This window comes from Poecilia formosa, unplaced genomic scaffold (genome assembly GCF_000485575.1).
Source record: "Poecilia formosa unplaced genomic scaffold, Poecilia_formosa-5.1.2 Scaffold165, whole genome shotgun sequence".
Taxonomy (NCBI): Eukaryota; Metazoa; Chordata; class Actinopteri; order Cyprinodontiformes; family Poeciliidae; genus Poecilia; species Poecilia formosa.
The window spans coordinates 536,633-553,195 of NW_006800104.1; the positions used below are offsets into that span (position 1 = coordinate 536,633).

The window sequence follows — 16,563 nt, forward strand, 5'->3', positions numbered from 1 at the left end:
CTCTCCATTCATATTTGGTATAATTTTGTTCTTGAAAGCTTCCCTCTTTTTCCTCCAAATGTCATCAATATGGCCAAACATACAGAAAATTTAAGAAGACCATCGAACGTGTCTCCAAATACGAAGGCCTATGTGGATTTCTGAGTCCATCTGTAGACTCCAATCTGTCTGTTTTACTTTTCTTTTTTTATTTCAGAATCTTTCCGTTTGCATTTGGTGTTGATACACACATTTTGCAGCAAAACACAATCTCTGGTACACATCCATCCATAAGTGTGTATCCAGGTAATTCAAATGGATTACAATCAGATGACATCATCTAAGGTTTTCTAATACTGTTCAAAGGATATTTCAGCAATTTTAACTGAGACTTTTCCTTGTTAGGGCGCCCCAAACAGCATTAGCTTCTAGATGGTGAACCACTAGAAGCTAATACTAAAGGAAATGTTGCAAAATAGTTAGAGAAGCATCAACTTTTAGAATGTTTATTTCTCACATTTATTCACTATTCTTCATAACAGGGCATTTCTTCTGTCTTGGTTTTATCAGAATCTTGTCCATTTCGTGTTTGTTAGCTATGCTAGCTTTGCTAGCTTAAGGAGCAAAGCAGCTTGACAAATTTGACTGGCAGCCAAACAGAAAGATACGCATGGAAACAACATTTCACTAAAATATTTTAACTTATATTTTATGATAACAAAAAACTATTACATTTTATGATTAAAACAAATTATGATTAAAAAAATTATTCAATTCATTTTTATTCCTGTTTCAGTTTTCTGAAGAGCTGCAGGCGCCACCTGGTGGCCCCCACTTTAAAAACACTCCTCCAAATGACTTAAAACTGGAAAAGTTTGTCTAAAAACTGGATGTATGTACATATCTGGTTTCTGCTGTATGTATCTTCAAATAATGCACAGCTGACAAATGAGCAACACCTTCATTTCAGAATAAAAACACCATGTGCGTTTCAGTCCAGGCTCTGAAGAACAGAATGTGATGCTGTGGTGTTAGATTTCCTCTTCACAAGCTTCCCGGCCATCAGTCTTATGTTGCTAAAGGTGTTTCATCTAGGATATTGTGCTGTTTCTGAAAAGTCACAGTAAGATTTGTGCAAAGAAAAAAAATATTTCTGCTGCTCCTTTGTAAACCTGGCGACCCGCAGATATAATCTGATGCACAGGGACGCCTGCAGTCAAAGCAGTGAAATCTCCCCCTTCTCTTCAGCTTCTCCAGAAAAGTCATTCGACTGTCAGCGTCTAAGTGTTCATTGACGCTCTAATCTCAGCCGCTCTCTGAGCAGCCATGGACTTCCTCCTCTGCGCCGCCGCAGCAGTGGCCTCAGCCATGCCACGGTAGCTGTCCGTCTCCTGCGAGTCCTCGCTGTTCTGCGACTTGGTGCTGTCCTGCGAGTCGGGCTTCTGCCTCAGCGCCCGGTTCTGTTCCTCCTTCAGCTCCACATAGGAGCGGGAGAAGGTGTGAAAGATGGAGGTGACGGGGAAGGCCATGAGCAGGATGCCGCTCAGGATGCTGCTGAGTGCCACCACCTGGCCCGGGATGCTCCTGGGGACCATGTCGCCGTAGCCGACCGTAGTCATGGAGATGACGGCCCACCAGTAGCTGCCGGGGATGCTGGTGAACTCCTGCTTGGCGCCCATCTCGCTCTCGGCGAGGAACACTAGTGGCGAGAAGAGGGCCATGGCCACGCAGAGGAAGAGCAGCAGCAGGCCGAACTCGCGCGTGCACCTCTTCACCGTCAGGCCCAGCGTCTGCAGGCCCAGCGAGTGGCGGGCCAGCCTCATCACGTAGAAGATCCGCAGGGCCCGCAGGACCCGGAGGACCAAGCCCACCTTCTCCAAGTAGTTGTTCCCCGAGCCCGCGGGCTTGCCCCCCACAGACAGAGAGTCCACGATCAGGGTGATGTAGTAGGGGAGGATGGCCACCACGTCGATGACGTTGAGCGGCGTGCGCAGGAACGTGCACTTGCTCTGAGTCTGAATAAAACGCAACAGGAACTCCAGGGAGAACCAGGCGACGCAGACCGTTTCCAGAACGAAGATGTTGTAGCACCTCTGGGAGCACTCACCCTGCAGACGGAGAGAGCAAAGGAAGACACACGTTAGGGTTCGACGTAAGGACACAAACCGCTTTGCTAAAGTAGGTGCTAAGCAGAAAAAACGGGCTGGTCCAAGAACAGGTTAATGGTAAATGGGTTGTACTTAAATGGGCACTTTATCAAATCCAGAGGACTCTAAAGCATGTCACTCATTCACGCACACATTCACATGCAGATGGTTGTTAGCTACCATAAATAACATTTCCTAAAGCAGACATTAATCAAAAATGAGAAGTTGTCTTTTTCAAAAGATTACCTCTAAAATATATATTTTTTTAGCTGAAATAAAGAGAAAATGTCTCTTTGGACTGTAACAGATCCAGAGCCTTGACATAACATGACTTAATGTTTTAAGTCATGTTATGACTTATTTGCTTCTAAACTCACCAACAAGTGGTACAACAATAAATTCTTTCCATTGCCATCTGTAAAGGACAAATTTAGAGAATGCGACATGTTTCATGTCAGAAGCCAGATTTAAACGCCTCCACAGTTTTCTGCTGATGTTCATGATGCTGTTTGTTCACTAATGTCCTCTAACAACCCATGACGCCTTCACAGTACAGATGGATTTGTACAGACAGCTGTTCTTTACTTATTAAGAAAGTGACTTCTAAAAACAAGTTTATTTAAGGGTAGTGTAGTAAAGAACATGACACATTATTTTTTTTTTTTCCTTTAGAAAAACCTGACCATGTATATTCCTTTGTGGTCTATCACATAATCCACATCAGATACACTTTACAGTAGCAACATGACAAATGGTGGGGAAAGAACCACAAGGCGTTTCCAAGCTTTTGATCCGATTCTTGAATTCATTCGTAGACAAAGAAGATTAAATGTCGCAACAAAGACGGGGAGCCGGTTCTCTCGCACAACAAAACGTGACACAGAAGGTGCTGAAAGATTCATGAAATGTAAAGCAAAAGGCTTTGATTGCCAAGTCTTGAAACCCGGCCTGACTCACACATCAAACCCAGGTGATCAAGAGGTGAGAGCTGGGAAAGGTGTAAGATGTGCAGATGTTGGAATTAACTGTCAAAGCAGCGCTTCCCTTTCCCCCCAGCTTAACGCTCTCTCCTCTTTGCGGCTACCGACTCTTTGAGTCGGTAGCCGCAAAGAACTACCGCAATGAACTACCGACTCGGCGTTCATGAATATTTGAGTTTATGATCATAAGGGATTTATTGTGCGTTACGTAAAAGTCACATTGCAGATTGAAAGTGAGCATATTTCTTTTGTCTCAATCATTAATCACATTAAAGGCTAAACTAATTTTTTTCCCCTGTTAATATTGATGGACTGGACTAAGATATGTGGAATCCGGTGAGCCGATGAAACTTCCTGTGATTCTGAAACGTCCTTAATCTTACAAACAGAGGCAGTTGTGACTCATACAGCTGCTTCTACAACAATTTTAAGCAAATTTGATTAATCCAAGAAGAATTCAAACACAAAACATTTGTGCAAATTCATTGGGGCACCAGCGTGAAATTTGGGCCAATGTTGTTTCCCAATGACGTCTATTGTTTTGATACCTTACGGGAGAAAACTACCGGAAACAGACGGCAACAAGACGGAAATAAAGCTCAGTTGTTGATTTCTGTCCAGTTTTATTTCTCGGGCTGATAACGATACATATCGGCCGATAGCGATGTTAGTGCCAATATGTCGCGCATCCATAGAGCCTATGATGTGGAGTTAGGGCTTTTTTTTTTTAATATTATGACTTTATTCACATATTAGTTTGACTTTATTCTTGTATGACTTTATGACTTGTATTACTTTATTTTATTTTCGCAATTTTATGACTTCATTCCCATAATTTTTTTTTCTTATATTTTTTAGTAGAATTGTGGCACCTATGAAGGAGTAGGTGCCATAGTTCTTGTTTAAACGACTCAGTTTTTAGGAAACAAGTGTTTTTGTTTCTTTTTTTTAAACTTGAATTGACCTCCTGTTTTGTCTGAGGTCAGTTCCTCTTAGCCACACCAGCAACAACCACAGGCGACTTTAGTGCAAACATTTATTCTCCATAACAGCAATGGTGGCCATTTAAAAAAAATGTCCACCAAAAAAGGGAAGTACAAGATCAAGAAAATCAATGTGATTTCTACGGCTCATGATACGCACCAAACAAAACCAGTTCATCTAAGTGGTCATTTTAGCTAAAAAGAAAAAAAAAAAAGGTCCATGACCACCACAGTCGCCATCTTAAACAATCAAAAACTTATTAGTAAATATGATTTCTATGGTTGCAATTATGTATGATGTGACACTAGAAGGAGTCAGCTGTGATAAATATTTGCAACTTTAGTGCAAAAATACATTTTCCTGGACGACCATCTTAAATTTGTCAGTGTTTAATGTTTTTTGTTTCCTTTTTTCCCCCAAAAAAAGTAAGTCCCTGAAAGCGTCTGTTCCCATTTAGGTTCTTTCACTGAAATATTTAATTATCTGCTACCCTATATTGGTTTAAACCAACACATCAACACAACTGGTTTGCACAAAACAGCGCATCAACATAAATTCTTGCACATAAACCATTTTCTCATGAACTTGCTCAGTCAGCCTCCTGCACTTTTCAAAAGCACACTCTCAGCTCAGGCATGTGTTCCTTTTTCCTTCTTTTGCCCCCAGAGACCTGAAACTTGCAAAACCCATTAAGGAGCATGTAAATGACTGATCGGCAGAACCAGAGTTGCAGTTTTCTCCTGCAGTCACAGCGGCGGCAATAAACTACTTAAGTGACAGTTCACACCAAAAGTAAGACGAGGCAGTAATTGAGTTGAATTTAGAGAAATGAGGGAGTAGAAGCTCTAATAAGACGTGGCACAGGCTAATTTATCAAACGGCAGATATTCCACCTCAACCGAACACGACCAGGTTTCAATATTTGGATGATATTAGCTGGAATCGCTCCGTCTGACTGGAGGAGGTAATTTCACGCCCTCACTTCAGGGAGCGCCGGTAGTCTTAGGAAGACTGCCTAATGTTGCTTCTGACACAAGATGGAGGAAAACACAATAAAATGTGGCACTTTTCATTCGGCCCGGATACATTAGCATCACAGTCCCACTTTTCTTTGAAAACTTAATGGCCTTTCAATCCAAAACTGTCGACTGCAGGCGCAGAAATAACATATTTAATTGAGATCTGCATCGCATTAAGTTTTGGAAATTGAATCGCGGCTGTCACGCGTCGAGCTGAGTGCAGAACAGTGGCACTGAACGCCGGCGACTTTGTGAACGTTTCCTTCTGCTTTTCCTGTCGACATTGTTCAGGTGTCAAACAAAGCAGCCCTGATTACATGGAGCATCCGTCTTTGAGTTTTCTACACCCGTTAACGGCCTGAAGCCTGTCCCAGCAGGTGATGTACGTCCTGGACAGGCCGTCAGTCCATCACAGAGCTAACAGAAAACACAAACCCTTAACTGGAAGGGCAATCGGGAGGAAGCAACCAGGCCAACAGGCAACAAGAATCCCTGGAAGAAAGTCACTAATGTAGAGATCAGGCAGAGAGGCCCTGGCAGAGATCTGAACCCTCGGCCCACAGCAGACTTTACAGAGAAAGATACAATGCCAAGATGTCAGTAGCTGGTAAAACGAAGAAATGTTAGAAACCTCAAAGGCCGTCCACCGTGTCAGGCATGTGGTTCTATGGGCGGCAGAAAAATCTCAAAAGAGGGTGAGTCCTTCAAATGTACAATTATATAAAAATACTTATTTTCTCTCACTGGCTGACAAATTTGATCTTCTAAGTGCCAGGAAGAAGAAAGAGAGAAAGATAAGATGATTTAAAAAGAAAAAAAAAACTTTTCCTTTAGACTTTGTTTTCAGATCCTCTCCATTAAAAAAATAACAAAAAATAAATATTTCTAAACACCATTAATCCAAGATGGCTGGCAGCTTCTCCTCTTTCAACTGTCACCAATTTCAATCAATTGTTCAACCTGCTGTCTCCACAGATCCAGTCACATCACATGCAGCTCCAGCCTGTAGCATCAGACTTAGCACCAGCTATTTAAGCCTGATGCTAATTCTGGCGCTACAGGAGTGTAGTAAATGAAATTCCTCTCCTAACAATATTTACTTTTCTTTCATCGCTGTGCAAATCGGATTAAATGTCACATGATAGGACATGTGCTATGGAAGTGGCACAGATCTGATATTTTCTTTAGGTGAAAATATCCGAATCTAGTCAATCAGACGGCCGAGAAAAAGTTGGATTTGGCTCGCATCTCTGAAAACACATGGAAATTTCAGAGTTTCTAAAGTCAAAAACATGTTGATTTTTGAAACACAGAAATGTTGTAGTTCTTTTCTCGAAAAGTTTTGAGTTTAATTTCAAAATTTCAGATTTTTTTCTTGTAAATCTTTGACTTTTCATACTCAAAAATGTCCCTTTTCTCTGTTTTTTGGTGGAAATTCACATTTTTCTTTTTCTAATTACAATGACCTTGATTGGCCATTGCATGTCAGAGCTGATGTATGGAAGAATAAAAATAAATAAAGTGCAATTCAACACATACAGACAATGAATCAAGGGATATTCATATGCAGAATTCATTTTAGGATGTTTTGAAAGCTACATATCCCTTTTTCACCCACTTCATAATTTTCATGCGATGCGTTTGTCTCCAATCCCAATGAAACATAGCAACTGTTTTTGTTTTTTCTTTTTGTAATGTGGTAAAAAGAGGAAAAGTCAGGCTTTCTACCTTACGAAAGTGTGAATACTTTCACAAGTCACTATATGCTGTCCATCGTTTGCTTCCCTTCACTGCACAGAGCAGACAAAAGAATAGGCGACTACTGCTGCACATGGATGTCCCTGAATAAATGTACACTGTTGAGTCATAAACACGGGTTGCACAGAGGAGTCAAGGTGCAGGCTTTTAAACTTCTGAGCTGGTGATGAAACATCCCCACTGTGGCTGTAAAGGTTGCATGAAAGCTGAAAAACAACTTTAGCAAAACATGGAAATAGTTCTCTCCAGATGTAGACCTTACATTAGAGCTAAAACGTGCAAACCCTGAACCTGGGAAACAGATTTGACGGGAATTCAAGCGACAAACTCTCACAGGGAAAAGTCAACAGATGACATTCCCTCCGAGGCCAGAGAGACTGTATTTGGATGCTTGACTGTAAATCAGAAAGGTCCTGCTGTGATCCGTCTCCCGGACACCGTGACACCACATCACAAACAGTAGAGCTTTTGATCACCCATTAGTCAGCTTTACCACAGACCATCTACTGGCCTAAATCCACACTTAAGTTAAAATTACCAGTCCTGTGCAGCTGCTGGCAGGCTGCAGGCTCGGCTCTCTGGTGTACCAATGTGGGGAAGCTCTGTTACTACGAGGTTAAAAGCAAACGATCTGCTTTATTCGGAGGGAATGTTCTGCCAAATTGGATCAGAAATTTCAAAACAAAGGCAATCTTTGTTCACGTTCCCGCTACTGAGCAACATTTGGACACGTTACAAACTCCAAAAACTGAAGCAATATAAATACACTCTCAAAAAAACAAACAAACAAAAAAAGTTAAACACCCAGAAGGAAGAGTATAATTTGGATGTTATTTGGTGAAAAACATGCAGTAATTCATGCAAGAGGAGACACAACCAAGCAATCTCAATCAGAACCTCACACAGAAGCACAACGACTTTGGTTTCAGTGCAGCCCATCCTCAGAGAACGGAAACAATCAACATCAGACGTGTCGACAGCTGTCTCTCTTCATCTCACAGGTTTAGTATTGAATTTCGGTCTGGTGGTTGAATGTTTGTTTGCTGAATCATTTCCATGTTTCATGAAATATACAATCAGGCTTTTCAAAAGCAACACTTTTGAATGTTGCTTTTAAATTTTGGGCTTTGTGAGCCCCCAGCAGCACAGATCCACCACCATCCTCAACAGAGTCCTTTGTTATTGGTTCATCCTTTGTGTCACACCAAATCAGAGAAATCTCAGCATCAGTCCCACATAAAACACACAGGGTCTGATCTGCTGTTCACTGATTGAAATTAAACTGAAGGGTGATGAGGGTCGAGCAAAATTATGCAAAGAAAGATTTTGCAGTGCCCTAGTTAAAGTCCAAACCCAAATCGAGTTGAGATGTTGTTGCGTGACCTTAATCAAACGATTCTTGCTTGAAAACTGCAGGGTGGCTGAGTAAAAGTGACAGATTTAATTTAGTTTGATGATCTGAGACATTTAAGTGACAAACAAGGAAATGTATAAGAAGTCACAACATATCAGGTTTCATTAGTGGGATGTAAATATCACAAAGAAGTGCTCAGATTTTGTCACAAAAAAAAATCCAACAAATGATGTTTAAAACTCCTGTAAAACTTTGTATATTGTCAGGATTTCACTATTTCCTACACTGTTTGTTCAATGAAAGCATGAATGGTTACCAATAAGATTGAAAATATGGTTATCATGGGCAGGTTAGTGACACCAGTCGCACTGGTGTCCTAAAAAATCACATTACAAATAGGAATATTTTTCAAAGGCATTATTTGTGTCTGTGGGGCTGTAATTGCAGTGGCACAGAGTCACAGCCATAAAGTTACCTAAAAATATATGTTATTGTCACATTTATCGTTATCACAACAGTATTGCCAAATATCGTGATACAACTTGAAGTCCATATCGCTCACCTCTACTGTTTTCCTATTCATTTCAAGTCATGTTGTCAATAAGAAACATTCATCAACAACATCACACGCTGGCATATTCTCCAAGTATAGGCAAACATTTGCACCTTTTCTGTACACCGCCTGCAAATGTCGACTAATAAGTCATTTAAATAACATTTCAGTAGCTTCATGTGGCGTTTAAAGCTAAATAATTCAAATTTGAGATCCACCCTCTAACCACATGCTGCCATTTCAGATCCAAAATAATACGAGACTGGCGCCGAAACAAGTCCAAGTTCTGAACGAATTCCCCGGTCTTCACACGCCGAGCAGTATGCTTCACACTTCCTCCGTTACCGGCCGTCCTCCAGGGAATCTGTCTGTTTGTAACACAAACGCAACTCGTAGCCTCCCCGCTTTTCATCCACTCTGACCACAGTATTTGTTTTTTGTTTGTTTTGTTTGTTTTCTGGCTGAGTGCGTTTTTTTTTCCCCCCACTCCCTCCTGCTGCCTCTATAGTACACACATGTACCACAGAGGATCAAATTAAAAATGCGCAATTATCCATCTGAGCAATGGAGGGACTCTGACCCCGTCACGACGGAAGACAAGCGTGCAAAACAAACAGTCCAGGAAGGGAAACGCCCCTTTCTCCGATTCAACGAGCGGTGAGATGTTTGTGGCTTTGGCACACCCATGCTTTTAATGGATCTTTATGTCTATTCACCCCATTGAGCTTCTCTGATTTTGTGTGTGTGTGCGCGTGTGGGTGTGTGTGCGCGTGTGTGTGTGTTTGCTCAGGCCCTCAGATTGAGTTTTCACTTTCTGCTGCTCTTCCAGGAACTGTCTTAATAAGCTTTTTCATGAATCAAATCTCAGGCCAGAGGGATTTTATGACTGCGCCCAAAAACAAAAACAAACAAAAAAAAAAACAACCAAAACATTTTTGGCTGCTTGTTTTGTCTCCTATTATGACAAACAACCAAAGCTCAGAACAACACTGGAGGATTTTGAATGCATGGTCAACACAACATATACTTGGAGGATAAAAAGTATAAATGAGCTTGTTCATTAATGTTCACTGTTTCTAGCATAAGTTACAACACAAAGAAATGTCTGGTTAAAGTAAAGTAGGGCTACGACTAACAATTATTTCAGTAATCGATTAATCGTGATTGATCACAGTTAATCGTTCAAACCTGCTTTCTGTCCTGTCCTGAGGCATCCAGTTTCTTTATGACTTTGTCTGATGAAGTAACTTAACCCTTGAAAATGGCCAACTGGACCACTGTGCAGAACCGTTCTGAACCAGCTGGATGTTTATTGGGCATCAAAGCCAAACATTCAGCATTCAACTTCTATGCACCACAAATCTGGAATAAACTCCCAGAAAACTGCAAAGCAGCTGAAACTCTGAGTGTCTTTAAATCTTAAAAAAAAAAACCTGGTTAGAGTGTCTTTTGAAACATAATCATCAGTCTGATGTCTTTGTATTTTTGTGTTTTTATGATGAAAAACATCTTGAAATGAAGATTTCAAGATGAAAGTAGATGAAAGTTGCTATACAAATAAACTTTGATTTTGAACCATAGAACTCATACATCACAAATATAATATATGAAGTTTCTTCCACAAAAACCTTCTCCAGAAACCATCCGGTCTTTTTTGCCTCCTCTGTCCGTTTTAGCTAAGCAGAAGTCCATCCAGCCATGTGGTGTCAGGAGGTTGAGCCTCAGCAGTCTGTAAAATTGTGTCAAAAATGTTTTTAATTTCTTTTTTGTTTATTCTTTTTGCCCCCTTGATTCAAATGTGTCACTAAATTAAGAAAATACTATAATCTAACTGGTACTATTGTGGTTTACAGCAAAAACCAAGAGAAGAACCTTCTAGTTCCTGTTTTCTCTTTCCAACATCTAACTCTGAAACCAGTTTAAATTCAAATTTCCCAGTTTAAAGTCTGATCACAAACTCATTACTGCTGCCGGCGCGTCAGGGAACAAACACTGCATATTTATTCCCTTCATAAGCTGAGCTGTGGATGCTCACGGACCATTTCCAGTCCGGGTGGGATGTGAACAACATGACACAAAGAATGGAATATTTTCATTTGTCTATTTTTAGTTTTGACTGACAACCTGACCAACTGCACTTTCAGTGTGTTCTGGCGAAAGGCCCTGCCGCGCTGCACTTGGAAAATGTGTCACCGTGTAACAAGCATCAGCGCTCATTTAATCTGCTACATCTCCCCGACACAGAAGCCATCTGTACACTGTGACAGTCGGTTGTGAGGATACGTTTTTTTTTTAACCTCATCTCTATTCCTCCACAACCTATAAACAACCTTCATGTCGCTGAGTGCACAGTTTGAGATTATTGCTGGTAACCAGGTTGGCTGAAGAGCTGCAGGCAGAAATTGAGAAGCTGGATGATACGAAAGCACCTGCTCACACTGCAGAAACACTACGTCTTACCAAGAGGTTTTGGTTTCTAGTTTCTAGTGCAAATATCTCGAATAGACTTGAAATCAGACAAATCAGACAAACTAACTGACAAGCAACTTTTCAGGACAACATAGGAGCTTGTTTATAGCAATAATTCCTTTAAGTGACAGTAGTATGTGTTTTCCAGGCACATCGTGTCATTTTGTAGCACAATCAAACAACGGTTACCTTCAGTTATTATATAAAAATCTACATGAAATATATATACTGCTCAAAAAAATAAAGGGAACATTTCACTTTAATTTTGTGTGTGGCTCCAAATCCAGGCCTCCATTGGTTAATAAATTTGATTTCCATTGATGATTTTTGTGTGATTTTGTTGTCAGCACATTCAACTTTGTACAGAACAAAGTATTCAATGAGAATATTTCATTCATTCAGATCTAGGATGTTATTTGAGTGTTCCCTTTATTTTTTTGAGCAGTGTATATATCAAATATGACTTAAAAGAAATTTGGCTTTGCAATTTAACACTGAAATTGGGTCACTGTCTCTTTAAGAAGCTTCTGCTCGTTCTGAAACTCTGCCTTCAGGAAGTCGTCACAACATGGTTCTTCTATTAACCCTTTAACAACATTTTTAATCAGCGTTGCATTGAGAAGCAGCTCCTATATTGAGCTCAGTTGATTCACAGTTCCACCAGGTGTTTGCTAATTGCAACTGACTAGTCTGGAGGAGCTGGAGGGAGTCAAAGGAGAGAATGAAAGAATTCAAAACAACAGTCCAGATATGTTATTGACAAACAAATAACATGTTACAAAGATCAAAAAAGTTGATTTTACATGATACTGTCCCTTTATTATTGATGGAAAAGTATTTGTCATAAGTGAATTCATGGAACAGAAGTCCATGGAACAGGATGTTTTAACTTATATGTGGAAAAAGTCTTGTTACTTGGACAGATTATTGTACTTATAAGTACTAAGTAATTATTTGGTTAAAGAAGCTCCTATATTTTGCTGAAAAGTTGTTTGTAAGTTAGTTTTGTCTTATTTCAAGTGTATTCATGATATCTGCACTAGAAACTAGACCAAAAATACTTGGTAAAATTTTGTGTTTTTGCAATGCTCTCATTGTAATAAGTACATTTACATCTACCAAGCTGTTAACCTACTGTATGTTTAATATTATCTCACACTGACTAAATATTAACGTGTCGTCTGTCATTTCCGCTCTTTTCCCCCCACAGGGCACCATCTAATATGTTTTGGTTAGGCTCAGTTCCTCAATTGTTTTGATTTTCAATTAGTAAAGCAATTACTCAGATTTAACTCGTATCCAATAATAACAGAATTTGAATTACGTTGCCGTAATCTTTTTCAACGTTTTTAAATGTGTCGAACCAAGCCCAGCGACATCACAAGTGAAGTAGTTTTCCATCGCCTGAAACACTGAAAATCATGTCTTAGCTCTGCATCGCAAAGCGAACACTGCCACTTTACTAATAGGATGTAAATCTTACTTGATATTTATGAGAGTTGATTCTGTCCTAGAACAACAAATAAAAACTTGATTGAAATTATATTCATTTCCTCTTTACACCCTCAATAATGGCCCACTTTATGTTAGTTTTAAGCTAATTACATCCCCTGTAATATCACCTACTTGGACCTACAGGGTGAATGATATGCATTTTAAGTTTTATCATAATATTTATTAAGATAAGGAGAAAAGTGATGATAGCCACTATGTATTACTTCTTTTTTAGGTAACTGTTTTGTTGTGACTGAATGACAACACAAATCCTGCTCTTGAAAAAAATATCTGTAATACGGTTCTTTAGCTCTACAGTTACATATAGAAGTGCACACAGTACCTGTATTTAATCATATTTTCAAATTCAATGACATGTATTCATACTTTTATTGAATAAACTGTGAATAAAAACAGTAAAGCCAACAATCCCAACAATGCAGACAGTTTTAAGGGATTTTAAACATCATTAGTTGGAATTTATTGTGACAATAGTAAATGAAAATTCTTATAATAAATTTATCACGATATGATAAATGCCCAACTGTGTAGTAAACACTTTATACATTTAAACCAACTTTGTCCCTACTGGGTATTTTGTTCTGTAAAGGAAAAGCTAATTAAGCCCATTAAAGAATAAAATTGGAACATAAAATGTAAATGGTATATTTACTCTGTGCAGCTAATGCTAGCAGCTAGCAGTACGTCTTTGCACTTGCACACATCAAGCCACTCGTTTTTATTTACATCAGCTTAAGGGTTAACTAAATGGCTGTCCAACTGCTGCAGTCTGCAGCAATAAGAGGACTGTGTCTGCACACTGCATGCACTTGGACTGTTATTTATATGTTCATCTGCTGCTGGAACAAACCTAATTTCCTATGAGGGTCATTATGGTTGCATCTAATCTACCCTAACCTGATGGAGGTTGCCAATCAAACGCTCTGCCATCACTGACGGGCTAAAAACACAGAAAATCAAGCAATAAAAAGGTGTCCAGGCTTTACTTTACTGTATTTTGAAAGTTGTGCATCTCTTTTTTTTTTTACATACTTTACTTAGATTTTGTAATTAATTACATCTACATAAAATTGAAATATAAGAAAACACCAATTTCAGCAGCTTTAAACACCGATGGTGTTTGGCTGTATTTTCTTACTCTGCCTACACCAATGATCTCAAACTGCATTCCTCAAGATCCAGAGTTCTGCAACTTTTAGATGTGTCAATTGTCCTAAAGGATTGATCAGATAGCAAAACTGCCTCACCAGCAAACAATCAAGCTCTACCAAGCTCTGCTAATAAACTAATAAAAGAGCCAGGTGACGAAGCAGACACGCATCTAAAGCCCCAGAGGGTTGGATTTGGAGACTACTGGTCTACACTGTGCAATGGAAATGGGATTCAACTCCCTTCTGACCAAACTTAAGAATAAATAAAGAGATAAAAATCTTGTTTGGGTTACAGCTGAACATTTTGCTTTTAACACTTGTGCCAAACCTTGGAAGTATGAAGTTCCGGGCAAAGAGCCATGTCACATTGTCCACCACATCCAGTTGGTTTACACTATAATGAAAACACCTTACAGTCAAATTAAGATTTTTAAAAAAGACTTGTTTCATATACACATTGTATTCAAGTTGTATTTCAACTGAGACAATCATGTGAACATCAGGTGAATCTGGGACACAGCCTGGATATCACACTCTGGAATAATCAGTCAATGGCCAGGCAGCAAAGTGTTTCCTTCATGGGAAACAGCAGATAAGACCACTTTAACAGAAAGTGTTTACAAAAGCAAAAGCTTCTATGGTAACAGCAGAAGCATTTTGACAACACTTAACAAAGTCTTTTCTGGCACAAGCGCAGAGAGAGACTGTTCAGCCGGGCATACTTGAAGCTCCGCAGGGAACAGCAATTAAAGAGACGCGCAGCTGGAGCACCCGCATCGCAAAAAGTAACCAAAGGGGAAAATAACTATATTTTTTGCCTTCCGTCTGTTGGGTCCTGTTGCTTCCCAAATTCAAATGACAAATGCTTGGTTGGATGAAGGTATGGACTGTTTTTAGGCTACAAATAATAAAAGATGCTTCCTTACCCAGTTAAGACAGTGTGCCAAAGCTCCTTGGTGGTGACAGAGTGAGACTCAACAGGCGCAGTGGGTGAAAAGAGGAGCGCCTCCTTGATTAAAATGTTCATTTAAACCAACACGGTCAATAAAACCCATCATGAAAAATACAGGGAGTTTACCTGATCCTAGCATGATTCCTGAACTCAAAGATGCATGCAATGATCTTGCATAACATTATGACCACATGTCTGAGTGTTGGTCCCCCTTTTGCAGCCAAACCAGCAATGACACATCAAGACATAAACTTCCACTACACCACTGAAAATATGCAGAGGTACCAGATACCAAGACGTGACAGATCCTCTAAGTCAGTGGTGTCCAAATTTTTTGCACCAAGGGCCAAAATCCCAAAGTTTTGCCCATAAGGCCAAAATGTGCTTTTCTTCCCCAATTAAAATGCAGAAATGTAATTATTGTGATTTCTTCCTCCTTTACCTGCACCGCAAAATGGATAATATTATGACGTTTGCCTCTATTTTTAGTTATTAAACTTTTTGTGCCAATTCTTTTCTATTTTGTTGACCTACAAAATGTTTTTAGTTCATTTCCAGCCCCCAAAACTGACAAATTTTCTTTGTCCAACTATAATGGATAGGTGTGGCCAAGTGTGCTTCTGAGTAAATATATCTGGGCATGACTTACTTTGAAATGAAAAATATTAGCAAAAAACAAAATAAAGTCTGAAAAAAAGAAAAATTCTGTTTGTTTTGTAACATTTAATGTTTAAGAAGACATTAACTTGCCATGGGAATCAACTTGAAACTACAAAAAATATATTTTAGTGCCATGTGAAACACAAGTAAAAGATGGACATCCACCTGACCTTCACCTGATGTCAAAGAAAATGTGAGTACTCAGTGTTGCTTTTGCTGTCAGACAGGGGTCAGCGTCTGAACTGTCCTCAGTTACACTTCTTAGTGGTCATAATATTATGCCTGATTTATGTATAATAATAATAGAGTTGCATCTGAACACAACATTCTGCAGCTCACTGTGGCATGATTTGCTGAAGAAAGTTATATATATATATATATATATAAAAAAAACTTTTCAGTTAAGCAAAAATGATTTGCTACCCCGTCTATGATGGATCGTACGTTTCTCCAAGCCGGAACAGCAGCATGTCTAACTCACAGTCAGCAGGAATGAGTAATGGCCTCCTCCGTTATCCAGCTTTGACTAAAGCAAAAAAAAAGAAATCTGTTTTCCTGCAGCAGTTCCACACATTCCCACTCCATGCAGTCCAACCGTGAGCCGCCCGCTCCCCGGTAAAATGTGGCCCTGGTAAGGGGGCGCTTTAAAGTGCCACGGATTTACATCACAATGAGCACATGAGGGCTGAGGGGCAGGAGCGGAGTCACTGAAAGGTAAGATTCATGGCCAGGACTCTCACTGGAGAAACAGGTTCTTTTAAAGATGCTTCGTGAGAATAGAGTCAGCGGTTCTGAATGTCTGAGAAGAAAAACTGAAAGAAAAATCTTTTAGTGTGACGGTTCAAACACAATCCATCGGCTACTGATGTCCTAATCCAATCCCAGCCATCTACAGTGGTCATTCTCTAATTAATTTCCAAAAATGTGCTCAATTTGTAGGTGAGAGAAAGATTATACTGTATGTTGCATGGATGAATTTGGCCCATTTTGTGCAAAAATAGCTGCAACAATTTTCTATTAAGGAAAGCTTAATGACTGTGTG

General features: G+C 39.7%; 1 protein-coding gene across 1 annotated transcript in view; it reads right to left on the reverse strand.

Moving 5' to 3' along the window:
- Positions 1-814: 814 nt before the first annotated feature.
- kcng2 (potassium voltage-gated channel, subfamily G, member 2) overlaps positions 815-16,563 on the reverse strand; it is a 37,320-nt gene continuing 21,571 nt past the window's right edge. Inside the window, exon 3 of the mRNA XM_007564686.2 lies at positions 815-2,087. Within this exon, the coding sequence (XP_007564748.1) occupies positions 1,260-2,087 (828 nt within the window). The 3' untranslated portion in view covers positions 815-1,259. The remainder of the gene's footprint in view (positions 2,088-16,563) is intronic.